This window comes from Trichomonas vaginalis, chromosome V (genome assembly GCF_026262505.1).
Source record: "Trichomonas vaginalis G3 chromosome V, whole genome shotgun sequence".
NCBI lineage: Eukaryota > Parabasalia > Trichomonadida > Trichomonadidae > Trichomonas > Trichomonas vaginalis.
The window spans coordinates 15,372,704-15,385,612 of record NC_067207.1 but is presented as its reverse complement, the minus strand read 5'-3'; the positions used below and the strand labels follow the sequence as shown (position 1 = coordinate 15,385,612).

At 37.7% G+C, this 12,909-nt stretch overlaps 12 protein-coding genes and 1 pseudogene across 13 annotated transcripts, besides 1 other annotated feature; 4 read left to right on the top strand and 9 right to left on the bottom strand.

Annotated features, from left to right (window-relative positions):
* Positions 1-9,842: part of a mobile genetic element that runs on past the window's edge.
* TVAGG3_0341170 (organellar and viral DNA polymerase type B) lies at positions 81-811 on the bottom strand (the record flags this gene model as incomplete). Its single annotated transcript, XM_051230760.1, has 1 exon — positions 81-811. A coding segment is annotated over one exon (731 nt), but the record flags the coding sequence as incomplete, so codon positions are not given.
* On the top strand, positions 1,225-1,425 carry TVAGG3_0341160 (uncharacterized protein; the record flags this gene model as incomplete). Its single annotated transcript, XM_051230759.1, has 1 exon — positions 1,225-1,425. The coding sequence occupies one exon, from the start codon at positions 1,225-1,227 to the stop codon at positions 1,423-1,425; it is 201 nt and encodes a 66-aa protein (XP_051100489.1).
* TVAGG3_0341150 (uncharacterized protein) lies at positions 1,454-1,672 on the bottom strand (the record flags this gene model as incomplete). Its single annotated transcript, XM_051230758.1, has 1 exon — positions 1,454-1,672. A coding segment is annotated over one exon (219 nt), but the record flags the coding sequence as incomplete, so codon positions are not given.
* On the bottom strand, positions 1,917-2,032 carry TVAGG3_0341140 (uncharacterized protein; the record flags this gene model as incomplete). Its single annotated transcript, XM_051230757.1, has 1 exon — positions 1,917-2,032. A coding segment is annotated over one exon (116 nt), but the record flags the coding sequence as incomplete, so codon positions are not given.
* Positions 2,283-2,672, top strand: TVAGG3_0341130 (uncharacterized protein; the record flags this gene model as incomplete). The annotated part of the gene is made up of 1 exon (XM_051230756.1): positions 2,283-2,672. The coding sequence occupies one exon, from the start codon at positions 2,283-2,285 to the stop codon at positions 2,670-2,672; it is 390 nt and encodes a 129-aa protein (XP_051100486.1).
* On the top strand, positions 3,316-4,023 carry TVAGG3_0341120 (cytochrome B-C1 complex subunit 6, mitochondrial family; the record flags this gene model as incomplete). The annotated part of the gene is made up of 1 exon (XM_001292460.2): positions 3,316-4,023. One exon carries the CDS (start codon positions 3,316-3,318, stop codon positions 4,021-4,023), a length of 708 nt encoding a protein of 235 aa, XP_001292461.2.
* TVAGG3_0341110 (uncharacterized protein) lies at positions 4,073-4,336 on the bottom strand (the record flags this gene model as incomplete). The annotated part of the gene is made up of 1 exon (XM_051230755.1): positions 4,073-4,336. One exon carries the CDS (start codon positions 4,334-4,336, stop codon positions 4,073-4,075), a length of 264 nt encoding a protein of 87 aa, XP_051100485.1.
* TVAGG3_0341100 (DNA/RNA polymerases family) lies at positions 4,526-5,377 on the bottom strand (the record flags this gene model as incomplete). Its single annotated transcript, XM_051230754.1, has 1 exon — positions 4,526-5,377. The coding sequence occupies one exon, from the start codon at positions 5,375-5,377 to the stop codon at positions 4,526-4,528; it is 852 nt and encodes a 283-aa protein (XP_051100484.1).
* Positions 5,497-6,222, bottom strand: TVAGG3_0341090 (annotated as a pseudogene). The gene has a single exon. A coding segment is annotated over exon 1 (726 nt).
* Positions 7,478-7,879, bottom strand: TVAGG3_0341080 (uncharacterized protein; the record flags this gene model as incomplete). Its single annotated transcript, XM_051230753.1, has 1 exon — positions 7,478-7,879. The coding sequence occupies one exon, from the start codon at positions 7,877-7,879 to the stop codon at positions 7,478-7,480; it is 402 nt and encodes a 133-aa protein (XP_051100483.1).
* Positions 8,337-8,855, top strand: TVAGG3_0341070 (uncharacterized protein; the record flags this gene model as incomplete). The annotated part of the gene is made up of 1 exon (XM_051230752.1): positions 8,337-8,855. The coding sequence occupies one exon, from the start codon at positions 8,337-8,339 to the stop codon at positions 8,853-8,855; it is 519 nt and encodes a 172-aa protein (XP_051100482.1).
* A 1,267-nt stretch (positions 9,843-11,109) lies between the features above and the next one.
* TVAGG3_0341050 (serine threonine-protein phosphatase family) lies at positions 11,110-11,352 on the bottom strand (the record flags this gene model as incomplete). Its single annotated transcript, XM_001581298.2, has 1 exon — positions 11,110-11,352. The coding sequence occupies one exon, from the start codon at positions 11,350-11,352 to the stop codon at positions 11,110-11,112; it is 243 nt and encodes an 80-aa protein (XP_001581348.1).
* Positions 11,353-11,370: 18 nt separating this feature from the next.
* On the bottom strand, positions 11,371-11,733 carry TVAGG3_0341040 (uncharacterized protein; the record flags this gene model as incomplete). The annotated part of the gene is made up of 1 exon (XM_001581299.1): positions 11,371-11,733. One exon carries the CDS (start codon positions 11,731-11,733, stop codon positions 11,371-11,373), a length of 363 nt encoding a protein of 120 aa, XP_001581349.1.
* Positions 11,734-12,909: the final 1,176 nt, after the last annotated feature.

Sequence of the window (12,909 nt, the reverse complement as noted above, 5' to 3'; positions counted from 1 at the left end):
ATGTTTCTTTATATTTCTTCTTGACATCAGATAGAAGGAAATCGTCAGCTGTTGGATAGTTTTTGTTCAGAAATGTCAACATGTCCATTTTATCTTCTGCTGGTTTCTCTACTTCTTTCTTTAAGTCAGCATAGTCGTTTCGCATACGTTCTATCTCTTTGACGGAGTAGTTATATTTCCTCATTGCTGCTTTACATTTTGAACATTGTGGGTTCATTTTAGCATTGTACATTGAAATCTTACCTGCTAGTATGACTAAGGCGTCAATTGCTCTCTTTAACTCAAAAGTTGCGGGTTTTATTTGTTCGTTCCATACCTTACCCCTACTATCTTTATCTCTTATTTCCCAAACACATTTTGCAACTAACGAAACAAAGTTGTCGTAGGTCTTAAATTCTTCGGATTTGTAAAGGTCAGAGATGTTCTTATATACCATGTCGCAATCTTTGTCCATAACCTTATGGTTGCAATGAAATCCAAGAAACTCATAGTTAACCTTACGTATGAACTTCTTTATTTCTACTGAGTCAGTTGCTTTGACTTCTATTTCATCGAATTCTGGAATAGTAAGCTTTTGTTGTTGTATTTCAGGAAGTTTAGGTAGATGGTCAATAATATCCTGCATTTCATAAAGATATTCTTCATTTGTTTCATCTTTTGCAGTGCAATCTAAATCTCCTTGGAGAAGTTCTTGCTTTATCTTCTGGATTTCTGTTTCGAAAGTATATGAAGAAGGAATGAAGCTTTTCATTTCTACTAACATAGATGTTGGATTCATGACTAACGAGTTTGGTGCTGTTGTTGCTAACATGTTCTTACAATAAAAATAAAAAAATATTTTTTAAAAAAACCAACTTTATTTTTTATTTCGGGAAAACTCATGACAAATTCAAGAGGGTAGAAAAGAGGTTAGAAAACAGGTTAGATATACCCATCTACCCTAAAATATATTTTTGCTGAAAAAGTGTCATTTTTTCATGTCCGAAGACTCGAAGGTGCAACACTTCCAAAATACCGACGAACTCAGAAGAGCAGCATGGCAGTATCTTCTTGACAACTTCTTTGAGTTCTCCAGGTACACCTTGGAAAATGCTGAAGAACTCCGACACAGAGAATTTGGAGAAATTGCACTCCAATACTACCTTGACAAACAAAGGGTAAACAAAGGGTAAACAAAGGGTAAAATAAGACTAAAAACTTAACGTTTAAAAAGTGACATTTTTAATGAGCTCCGAGTCACCGAGAAAACTTGGTCAGATGTTAGCAGCTTACTTCCCTGAGGAAGATGGAAGCGTTACATACGTAAGGTTCAAAAACAACGAACCTGGAATTGCGTACCAAATTCGCAATTACATGACCATGGAAGAGTACGAAAGGTTTCTACAAGAGAAACCAGCTCTAAACAACTCAGAAAAGAAAGAGTAAAAAGTTTAACTCGTAATTGTTTATTTTTTTACTTGTATGGGCAAGCTGCAAGAATGAAGTCAACTATCTCCGTCTTTGTCTTGACCAGTTGGACTGCTCTTGCGAGTACGTCTGTTTTGCGGTCTCCAGCTGGTGTCTGACCTTCGTAATTGCGCATGTTCTTGAGAGCTCCAACTGTAAATGGTTGTAGGATGAAGAGTCTCTCAGACTGCTTGAGGTAGTCTTCACGGTCACGAACCGAATCTGTGGTACGAGTCGAATCGGTCGATTTGAGGGAAGAGACTGAAAGCCTGTCTTCTTCCATTGGGGTAGTAGCATACTCTTTGCGTAAGCGGTTCAGACCTTCCTCGAACTCTTGGTCTCTCTTGGATTGAGATTGGAATTGTGGGGCAGGGTTTTGCATAAACATCCAAGGGTTGGGGAAGTAAGGCATAGGCTGAGGAGGAGGGTAGTTCGGGAAGCCTTGTGGTAGGTAGTAACCTTGAGGTGGAAATTGGTAGTAATTTGGTGGAGGGACTTGCTGGAACTGAGGTTGCTGAGGTGCAGGGGCTGGTGCTTTAGGTTCCTCTGGTTTGGGAATGGGCTCGGTTGGTGGTACGTCGGACATCTGTTTGTGGCTTAACCGTCGGAAGGAAAAACCTTTCCTGTCGGAAGGAAAAACCTTTCCTGTTGGAAGAAAAAACTTTTCCTGTTGGAAGGAAAAAATTTTCCTGTCGGAAGGAAAAACTTTTTCTGAAGTTCGACCAAAAGTTCTCAATTTTCGAAAATTTGAATGGTTTACGGACGGACAACTGGAAGAGTCCTTCCTGTCGGAAGGAAAATTTTTTCCAGTTGTCGGGAAAATATTTTCCTGTCGGATGGAAGGACTCGGAATACCAGAAGGATTTGACGAGGCAATTTACCTTATAGAGATAAATGAAGTTGTTAAGCAGTACTTGCGCAGGGTAATGAAGCCCAAGGTCAAGTTCACCACTATTTCTGGAAGGTCTACACTTCAGCTCGAGACTTCGACTGGAATTCCAATTCAAATACCAGACGGGACAGCCTACGACGACATAAAGGACGCCAAAAGAGAAGCTCTTGTTAAGTTCCTAAACAAACGTCCTTGGATAAAAATACCAAACAAGGAGAACCCCCTACCCCATATGAAATTGGCAATTCAGTCTCTCCTTCACTTCTCGGGTCAGCCGTTCTACATAACCTGTGAAGGCGACATCCAACCAGTTCAGTCAACCTTAACGTTTTGAGTAAAAACATTTTTTTTCATTTTTTGAATGAAGCAAGTTAAATTCGTCCACACCAATCTCAATGGACCGATGAAGAGTTTCAAGCCATGGTTGAAGGCGTTGAGAACGACATAGACGGCGAACTTGAAGGAGCTCAAACCACAATTGCAACCAAAATTGCAGAAGTCAAGGAACAAATAGCTCCACTTAAAGCTACCAAAGCTACTCTTGACCTCATGGATACTTACCGTTTAGAAGTAAAGAGTGGAATAAGACAATTAAAATTAAAACTTCTAAACTACGAAGCTATACTCCAAAAGTTAGCAGAAATGAGAAGACTTTACCAGAGCTACTTACATGTAAGGGACTTACCTTCAAGCAGTCCGACCAAAGATGAATTTTCTGACATTGTCCCAATTTTGTCCGAAAGTCAGCTCAGATGTTTTGAACTGCTCCCAACATATCCAGAATATGAACGTTTGCCTGAACTCTTCCGCAATCTCAAAAAACGTTTTTTGGTTCTCATGTTCGAAACTTTTATCGGAAGAGACAACAAACGTTCAGAAGAAGAACAAGATATTATTTTAAACTTGTTGTATGACTTAACCGTCATAACAAGCTTTTTGAAGTAAAACCGTCATTCTCAAACCACTTCATTTTTTCGATGTCCGAACAAGCACCGAAGCCGAACACAATGGCAGATGTCCTTTCAATGTTGCCAGACAAGCGCCCAGTTCAAATTCAAATTTTGAATTTGAAAGCTCATCTGACAAACACCGTTAAGACTCTCCAAAGTAGTCTTATGGAAGAGATGAAGGGACTTAAAGGTGAGTTCCTCATGAACCAAGCTTCCAATGAGAAAGTCCTGAACGATTTGACGGAAACCTTGCGCATTTACGCGAGAGAGAACCGAGACCTTGCCAGACTCATCTACCGTTTCTTCGAAGAGATAGATGCCATCTGGAAGGTACTCGGAAAGGACAGAACCTCCAACACCGTACTTCGTGAACACAGAATTGCCGAAGGAATTGTCGAGGAAGAAGAGAAACACGAAGAAGAGGAAGAAGAGGAAGAAGAGGAAGAAGAAGAAGTTCCTGAAGCCGCTACATGGGCAACCCTTGTTGCCGATGACACTTACGAAATTTCCCAACCCTACCCATACCAAATCCGCAACAAGGAGACCGGCAAGGTTCTTACCCCAGTCCTCAACAACTTGGGACACTTGAACCTTAACCTTCGGAATCGCGGTTCAATTTCCATGGGCAAGCTTGTCGCAATTCAATGGGTTCCAAATCCAGACAAGAAGACGAGGGTCAGACACATTGACGGTGACAAGCTCAACAACCGTAAGGAGAACCTCGAGTGGTTCTAAGAGTAAAAAAATTTTATTTTAGGGGGAAACCCCAAGTAAATTTAGGTGTTTATTTGGATAAGTATGTGAAATTAAGGTCAATTTGCAAAATTAGTTCCCGACCTTTGAATTGGACTCTTTCGTTCTCCCAGTTGCGTAGGAGGTCGTCCCAGAGGAGTTGGTAGATTTGCCAATCCAAGGACGATTTGTCCTCCCAGGCATTGAGGATGTACTGCTCGTAGAGTCTCATGACCTCTGCCTTGCACCAGACACCCTCTCCCTTGGAACGTAAGGCTTCTTCGAAGTGCTCGAATGCGATTGGCTGCGTGACCATCCGAAATGACACTTTTTGTCCGTTTGGTCAATGTTCGTGTCTCGTGCCATAGTCGACGAAAATACAGACAAACAGGTTATATATGAGTTTGAGACCAAGAATGGTGTAACTCGACCTGTCCGATTCAAAGACTCCGAGGGCGACCATGAAATTAAACGGAAATTAGCTAGGAAGGAATATAAAAATTTTTTATTTCATGCAATGTTTTATTTCTGTGCCGTCTTCAAGTATGCCCCAGTACTTACGCTTGGAGAGGACATGAACTTCGGTGAAAATTTTGTCCAATTTGAATTGACCCATCTTCTCACCGACCATTCCCATTTCAATGAGTTTGTTGTACCCTTCTTCGTTCGTCATGAGTGCGTCAATGTTCTCATAGTAAACCTTCACTTTCGATTTGACTTCGGAGAAGAATTTGTTGTAGTTGTCAAGGACTGCTTTTGCGAACTGAGGGTAAGACCAATGTTCGACAATAGGTTTTAATGTGGTTACTAAGCCACTTTGACCTTGAGTGAATTCGTACTTCAAAACAAAAGGAGAAAACCTTTCAACAAAGTTGTCGACCTTCTCATAATGTTTACTCTTCATCTCTTGAGGTTTTTTAATGGAATATCCCCATGTCGAATTCATAAGCAATTTGAGTGTCATTGCAAGTTTGGGGTTTGAAGCTTTCCTAATATCATACAGTTGTTGTATGACTTTTCCAACTGTATAGTTCCTTCCCGGGAACTCACCATCTTCGTTTGGAATTCCAGTCGGGATATATTGGACGAACCTCATGTACGCAGCGTTAAGGTCGACATAGTATATCTTTTCATCTGAGTCGAACTTGTCGCATCCAATCGGACCAGTTCGTGGAAATTCAAGTGAGTCTCTTATCTTCTGAGAAACTTCTCCTGTTATCTCATAAACATCGTCGAAGCAACCTGTTTCATATAAAACCTTCTGACCTAACTCAGATGCTCTCCAATACAATTTGACGTCAATTGGATGTCTCAATGGAAGTTTGTTTATAGCATCTTGAAGTTCTTGCAACCTCATTGGAAGTTCTTCTGGTTCAGGTTGGTATCCGAACAATCCAACTCCTTTTGGAATTGTGTACTTCTTTTGTACTAGAACTTTGTCTGGAACAACTTTTGGTCTTGCTAACAATGAAAAGTTTGTTTCGTCTTTTGGTACAAAAGTTTCTGTCAGCTTGTCATCTGGAATTGGTTCCAACAAACCTTTCTCGAAAAGAATGTTTAACAGCTCTGACAATGTTGCACTTGCCTTTTCCGAACAATGGGTTTGTAAGACTTTCGTTCAACATGAAGTGGTTGTGGACAATTACAATCTTCAACCATGGTAAGTCTTTGTCAACAACATAGTCGTCATGTGAAGAACCTTTAGCTGTAGGTATGTTGACTCGGATATTGACATTTGCCAACGGTGCAATTTTGCCAATTGACCTCTGAGAATGTACCTTGTCTTCACACATGACTCAAGATACTTCATCTTCTCATCTGTAACAAGACCAGAGTTCCTGAGACATGTAAGAATACAAGGTTCATTGACAATTGTTTCAATTGAATTGTAAATTCCATACCTTGTCAAGTCAATGTCAGACTTATTTATGAACGGGAAGTATCCAGCATGTTGTCTGACTGCTTGAGGGTTAGGTTGGTACCATTCAAATTTTACACTTGCAATTCCTTCAATTGCATTCAAAATGTCTGAGTCGGAGTCAACCATTTGTTCTCTCTTTGTAGTCTTGAAAGCGTCAAGAAGTTGTGCGCTGTTGTGACATTGCCATGTGCATAGTAAATGTGACCGTCCAAATCTGTTATGGTTAGTCTGAGATTGTATCCTTTCTTATTTCCGTCTTGTATGGCAGCAAGTACACCCATGAAGCCTTCTTTGTTCTTTCCTTCGTCAAAGTTTACTGTAAAGGTTCGACCAGATGTAATTTGACTTCTAACTTCACGGTACTTTTCATATGCATATCTTGTTCTTTCCATGGGAGCATGTTTGTCTTCACCTTTTCCTTTTTTCCTTCTCAAAGGATGCAATTGTTCGTCATGTTTCCAGTAGAATCTGGCAAAGCCGTCGTGTCCTTCAACTTGAGGTTCAGAACATCGAAAGGCATGTCCATAAGACGTTCTTCTTCTAACCTCTCTAGTCTGTTTGGATAATTTGCGCGTGCTGTTTCCAATCCATTTCGTAGCGAAGACCAGACAATTTGTCATAGACTTTTATGGGTCTTCCCTTCCTATATTTAAAATTCTTCGAAACTTTCCAACCATATCTTTCTAACTCTGCTTTTATTCTAGCAGATTTTCTATCCATTCTATATGGGGGCATTTTTATAAAAATAAAAAAATGTTTTTTTCTTTACTTAACATAACCACCTGCTGCCATAAGTCTTTGACGCCAACCCATACCAGCTAATGAAGGTTGACTTGGTTTAGTTTGAAACTAACTTTGGTTTTGGTTTATCTTCAGTTTTTGGTTCCCTTCTTCTATCGGTTTTTCGTCACTTTTCGGTTCCTCTGACTTTACCTCACTTGCAGGAACAGTTGTGTCGTCAACATCTTCATAAATATCATATGCCATTTGTTTTTGTTTTCCTTTCAACTTTTTGTGTTTGTTGTAAAGTTTAGAATATTTCGACTCTAAGTCAATGAGATGTTCTATAATGAACTGTTGGTCAGTGAAGTAAACTTTTCCATCTGTTGTCTCGAAAGCTCCTTCAGACTTCAATATTTTATTTGTGAGAGTCTGTTTCTTTTTTGAGATACTAGCCGTTCCATTTCTATGAAAAGTGACTTTATAGTTAGGGTTTGTATTTCCAGACCTGGCACTTTCTATTATTGAATTTTTCTCTTCATCTGTAAGTTCTTTGACAGGTTTTGACAATGGTTCTGAACTTTTTGTTTGTGGTGTCAAATCTACCGTTTCAACTTCTTCGGTCATTTCATCTCAGTAAAAAATTTTAGTTTGGTTTGTTTTCAACTGGTTGTTGTTGTTTTTTAAGTCGGTCTAAAACTTCCTGAGGTATAGGAAGAACTTGACAAACACGTGTGTAACTGCTGGAAGTCGACAAATCCATCTTGAACCCATTTGTCTCAATGCTGTATTGTTCATTTCATCTCAGTAAAAAATTTACATTCCCCACGTTTGAGGCGGTTGAGGTTGGTTATTGTTTACCCATTGTTGTGCATGGTTATATCCTCTGTTAAAGAATCTTTCACCTTGGTCCATATAGTGTCCTGCTTGGTTATAGTAGTCATTTGCTTTGTTATAATAGTTTCCTGCTTGTCTTCCTACATTGTCCATCCATCCTTGAACTTTTCCTCTTGTTTCAGGATTTGGAATAAGATTTGCTGCATCTCGTGCTACATCCCAACCTTTCTGTACAGTTTGTATAATAGGTTGTGCTTTCTCTTTAAGTATACCTAATGTACTCAAAATCTTCCTTCCAACTCCAAATACACCTCTGGCTATTGTTCCCACTGCGGGCAAAAATCTGGATGCAACTCCTGCTAATGCGCCAAATAAACCCATTTCTTATGGGTTAAAAAATGACGAATCCAAACAAGGACCCCTATGTTTCTAAAGCGACAAAGAAAGCACTCATGATAAAAATCTTTAGTTCAACACCAAATGCTTGGTTTATGGATATCTTGGAAAACATTCCGAGGTATAGAGAAGATGGACCACCATACTGGCTAATATTTGTTGGTCAAAACACAAGATACTGTGAAGCCATACCATTATGTCCAAAAATATTTTAGATGTGAAAACTGCTTTGACAATATTCGTTGACAAATACCATCCAACAAAACTGACATCTGACTGTGAAAGTTCTTTCAAATCAGACGATATTAAAAACTATCTGCGTTCAAAAAATGTAAACCAATATTTCATTGTCGACCAAAACCATTCTGCTCTTGGTGTCATTGACAGTTGTATAAAAATCTTAAGAGACTTAAACCAACCACAAGGTGGTGAGGTAGATGAAATGTCATATGACGACAAATATAGACACTTCTCCATGGCAAAGATGAGACAAGTTTTAAATATTTACAATAGCCGTAAACAAAAAGGTTTGGGAAACCACTCCCCCGAAGAAATGAAAAACAACCCTGACTTAGAGAAAGACTATATATTTAATAGTTTAGTCAAAAGAGACAAACAAGAAAGAATGCCAGGCTTCAAACTTCAGAAAGGTGACAAAGTAAAAATAGAAATACCTAAACGCGACCCATATGAAAATACTATTGACTATGACAACAATGGGAACTCGACAGGTACTCACATTCGTGTTCGTAAAAATAGAAGAAAGTATACAAGAGAATATTATGAAGTTTTAGGCAAACATGGCAAAATGTACAGACTGCAAGCAGAAGATAAAACTACTATTGTCAGACCTCGTTTCAAACTTGTCAAAGTTCAAGGTGGTATACTTTCAAAGACAGTTCCTAACAAATATAAGACAACTCCTGACGAATATGCTAAAGAAGTTGAAAATGACGACTAAGCATTTCTATACCATGCACAAACTGTCATGTAAGGTGGCATGTATTTTTTACCTAGTCCTGTAGATGTTGTTGTAAAAGTATGTTGGTTTTCCTCCTGGTTCAGTTTGTCGAAAAGTCTTTTTTGCTGAATGGTTATAATCTGGAGATAAAACGTCATAGCCAGCTTCATATACTCTGAGTTGTATAATGGGTGGTCTCTTAATGAGTGGCTATGGTCGCCAGAAGTTTGTTGTACCAGAATGACTATGTGGTGGCAAGTTGTCGACAGATATCGTTTTACTTCCACCTGTTTTCTTTGGAGTGTGTGCACAATACAAAAACTTTCGAGTATTGAGTCCAAGTTCCAAACCAAGTACTACTTCTGGTCTGGTAGAGTTCATTGACGTGTAAATATAGACAACGGGTAAATGGTTTGAAGTATTCTGTCTTTAATGTTTGAAGCTCTTTTTGTCAGCTTTTTTATCATATAAATCTTGAGCAGTGAATTTAACTTTGTTTTCATCCTCCATGACATAGACATTTCTACATCTAATGTATCTCATCGTTGTTATGTCTTCTTCCGATGTTAAACCTTGTGGAAAGTTAGGAGGTTTCCAATCTAATACATCCCCACCAGTTCCATCAGGTTCTTCAACCGTTCCTGCAATATTTTCTATAGCAACAGTTGTAAAACTTGTATGTGTATGGTTCTTGTCAGCTTTGTCATCTAACTTTTCTTGTAAGTTTGCAATATTTGCAATGGTATGTGTATGTCCAACGTCACTTTTCCTGTTTAAGGTTTCTTGTAAGTTTGCAATATTTGCAATGGTATGTGTATGGTTCTTGTCGGCTTTAAGGTCTAAACACCTGAAACCCATCCTGTATCGGCTTTAGTTTTTTAAAATCTTCGATGTCCGTTCATGGTACCAGTCAACCCTTTCTTTAATTTCATTGTCTTTTTCATCCACATATTCCTTATATGCCTTCTTCACTAACGCACTAGTCACACATGCTAACTCATCGTCAACATATGTTTTATCTGCTTTCTTTTTCAACATCCTCTTTTGTTGCATAGCTTTGTTAGCTCTTTCTTCTTTTGCTATTGCATCGTCTACATACTCTTTGTCAGCTTTGTTGTCAACATCTGCTTTCAAAAGAAGTTCATCTATAGGTTTCTCGTTTAAGGTTCCTTTTGTTGGATTTATACAAACAGTATGGTTCTTGTTGTCTTGAAACAGAAACTCATCTGTCATTGGGTTTAATGTCAGTTTTAAGTTTCCTTCTTTCAATGACTCAGATATCTTAGAATAGTTTGAAAAGTTTGTTATGTGTTCTATTTAGAGCTTGTATAATGAGTTGTCGGTTGTGTTGTATTTCTCTCATAGACGCTGTTTCATTTGACATTTTTATTCTAGATATAAATATGCTTCCAATAGAAAAAAGAAAATTCAAGAGTTGCTACAACTAAACCATTAGATGAACTTTTTACTAATGTCGGTCAAAAGTTTGAGACAGAGACCGTAAAGCATGAAGGCTATCGTTTTGACTACCCATTAAGATGGCTAAGAGACCCATCTGTCAAAAAGCTATTGGCTTTCGTAGAATGAAGTTTGTGTCTGTAGAAGATAAAAGTTTTCCATTTATTGTAAGGTTCATATAGATTATATATCTGAAGGGAAACGAAAAATTGGGAAGAAATTGAGCTAATACAAGTTGACCTTTCATCTTCTCTACAGACTGCGTTAAAAAATATAGAAGATAAAATAAATTCATGTTTATGCAAAATATGCTGATGAATATGCAAATACCGAGAGCACACTTTATGTGAGAATTGTATATGACAAACAAAATTCACAAGTGTCATTTCAAATCTACGAAGACAATCCAAAGAAAGACGAACAAATATATACAGAATTCACTGCAATGTCATGGTATTATTTGCAAAGAATGTTAAATCAGAAAGTCGAACTTCCTTTAGCAAATATTTACAGTCGATATGCAAGAGATGAACCATATTTATTTAAAGATGTTTTCGACCCAGCTGCTATTATTGTTCATGCTTCATTTTCTGGCGCCCAAACTCTTTCTTATGCTTGGCAAATGACTTTTACGAAAAACCTACAAAGTTATATGAGCCGCCGAGTGGAAGTATTTCAGACTTTCAAGTATGGTTTACTACAGATGGAAGAAAAAGAATAATTCCATTATACCATGCGTTTTACTTAGAACTTAGTTTCATATACAACTACTATCGAACGGTAAAAATATAATTTTTTAATACGGTTGAGGTGTTGGATTTGGTTGCCAACTAGACTGTGGTGCAGGTTCAGGCTGTTGTATAACAGGAGCTTGTTCTTCTGGTTCAGGGTCTTTAGGTATAATACCAACAAACTGACCTACTCTTTTACCAATATTTTTGACTCCGTTCCAAATTCCTCTTCCGACAGATTTTATTCCATTCCATATACCTCTTCCAACATTTCGAAAGAAGTTTCCAATACTACTGAAGAAACCCATTTTACTATATGTAAAAATCTAATGTCCGCCTAGTCTCTTACGTTTCCTGTTGAGTTCCATAGCATTCTTTAACTGGAGCTCATACATTCTGTTTCTCCTCTGGTAGAAAACATATTCTGGGTCAACTCCTGTGTTCGCGTCATCTGCATAAAGTTGTTTATATCCCACTTCAGGGTTTGTATAAAACTCTTTCCATCTCATATTTGCATACCATGGTGGCAAGCCTAACGCAGCGTCATTTGACATGGCAGTTTGCATTTGTACATCTGTTGGCACTTGACCATAGTTTGCCATTGCAGTTTGTATTCTAACTTCATTTGGAATATTCTCTGGGTTTGGTTGTCCAGGTTGCTGTGCATTCGCTAAGTTCTGTGCGTCCATTTAATATTAGATAAAAATATCTCTTACGAGTACATATACTGAACATTTGCAGGCATTGGTTCATCTTCATATTCTCTATATCTTTCTGCCACGTCAAATAAATAAATGACACAATGGAAAAAACCTAAAACAAGTAGTCCTATTTCAAACCACATTTAGTTACCAATAAAATTTCTTTGTTATGACACTTTCTCCAGTTTATGGGACCTCTCTCATATTCTATCTTGTCATATATAAACTCATAGTCATGTATGTCCTCTAACCATCTCATGACACTTTCCAAACCACTTTTATCGGATGTAAAGTAAAAGCATGGATGGTTATGTAAAACGTCTAAAGTTTCTAAAGAGTCTCTCAAAGTCCAGTCTACTTGGTATTGAAAATCCCATGTGTTATAGAACGGCGGGTCCACTATAAAGAAAACATTTTCCTTGTCTTTATATTTTTCATACAACTCTGTCCAATGACATCTCACAAACTCTATACCCTCAATATATTTTTCTATGTCCTCTTTGAAAACATTTGTATAGTTAAGATATAAAACTTTTGACATAAGTGTTTCAATGTCATGAACTCTTATAGCACCACTATATAATAGTCTAGAAGATATACTATCCCAGTCTATATATTCTGCTTTTTTCAAAACCTCTCTCACAATATTTTTCTTATCTAATGGTATACGTTCCATCTTACCTATAGGTATCTTTTCTTTTAACTCTTTCAATATATTGTTTGTGTCTGGTATATGTTTGAGACGGTCCATATAGTTGTCGAAGTCATTGCATATAATCTTTGAGTCTGGGAATATTGTATGACATAAATGGGATATATAGAAACTTCCACCGAACAAATCTACAAATGTTAGACCATTCGGTAGTTTCTTAAGTTCTCTCAATATAATATCTTTACATTTACTCTTATTTCCAAAGAACGGTAACGGTGGTTTTGTAAAATTCATTTATATATAATAATAAAAATGTTTTTTCCTGAAAAGTGACAGAAAAGTGACAAAACATGTACGAAGAAGTCTTGAAAATTCAAGAGGGTAGAAAAGAGGTTAGAAAAGAGGTTATATCTAACCTTCTACCCTAAACATTATTTTTGTCTGATTTTACGAAGAAGTCTTGACAAAACATGAAAACATATATAATTTGTGAAAAGCTCCTGGAAGACCCG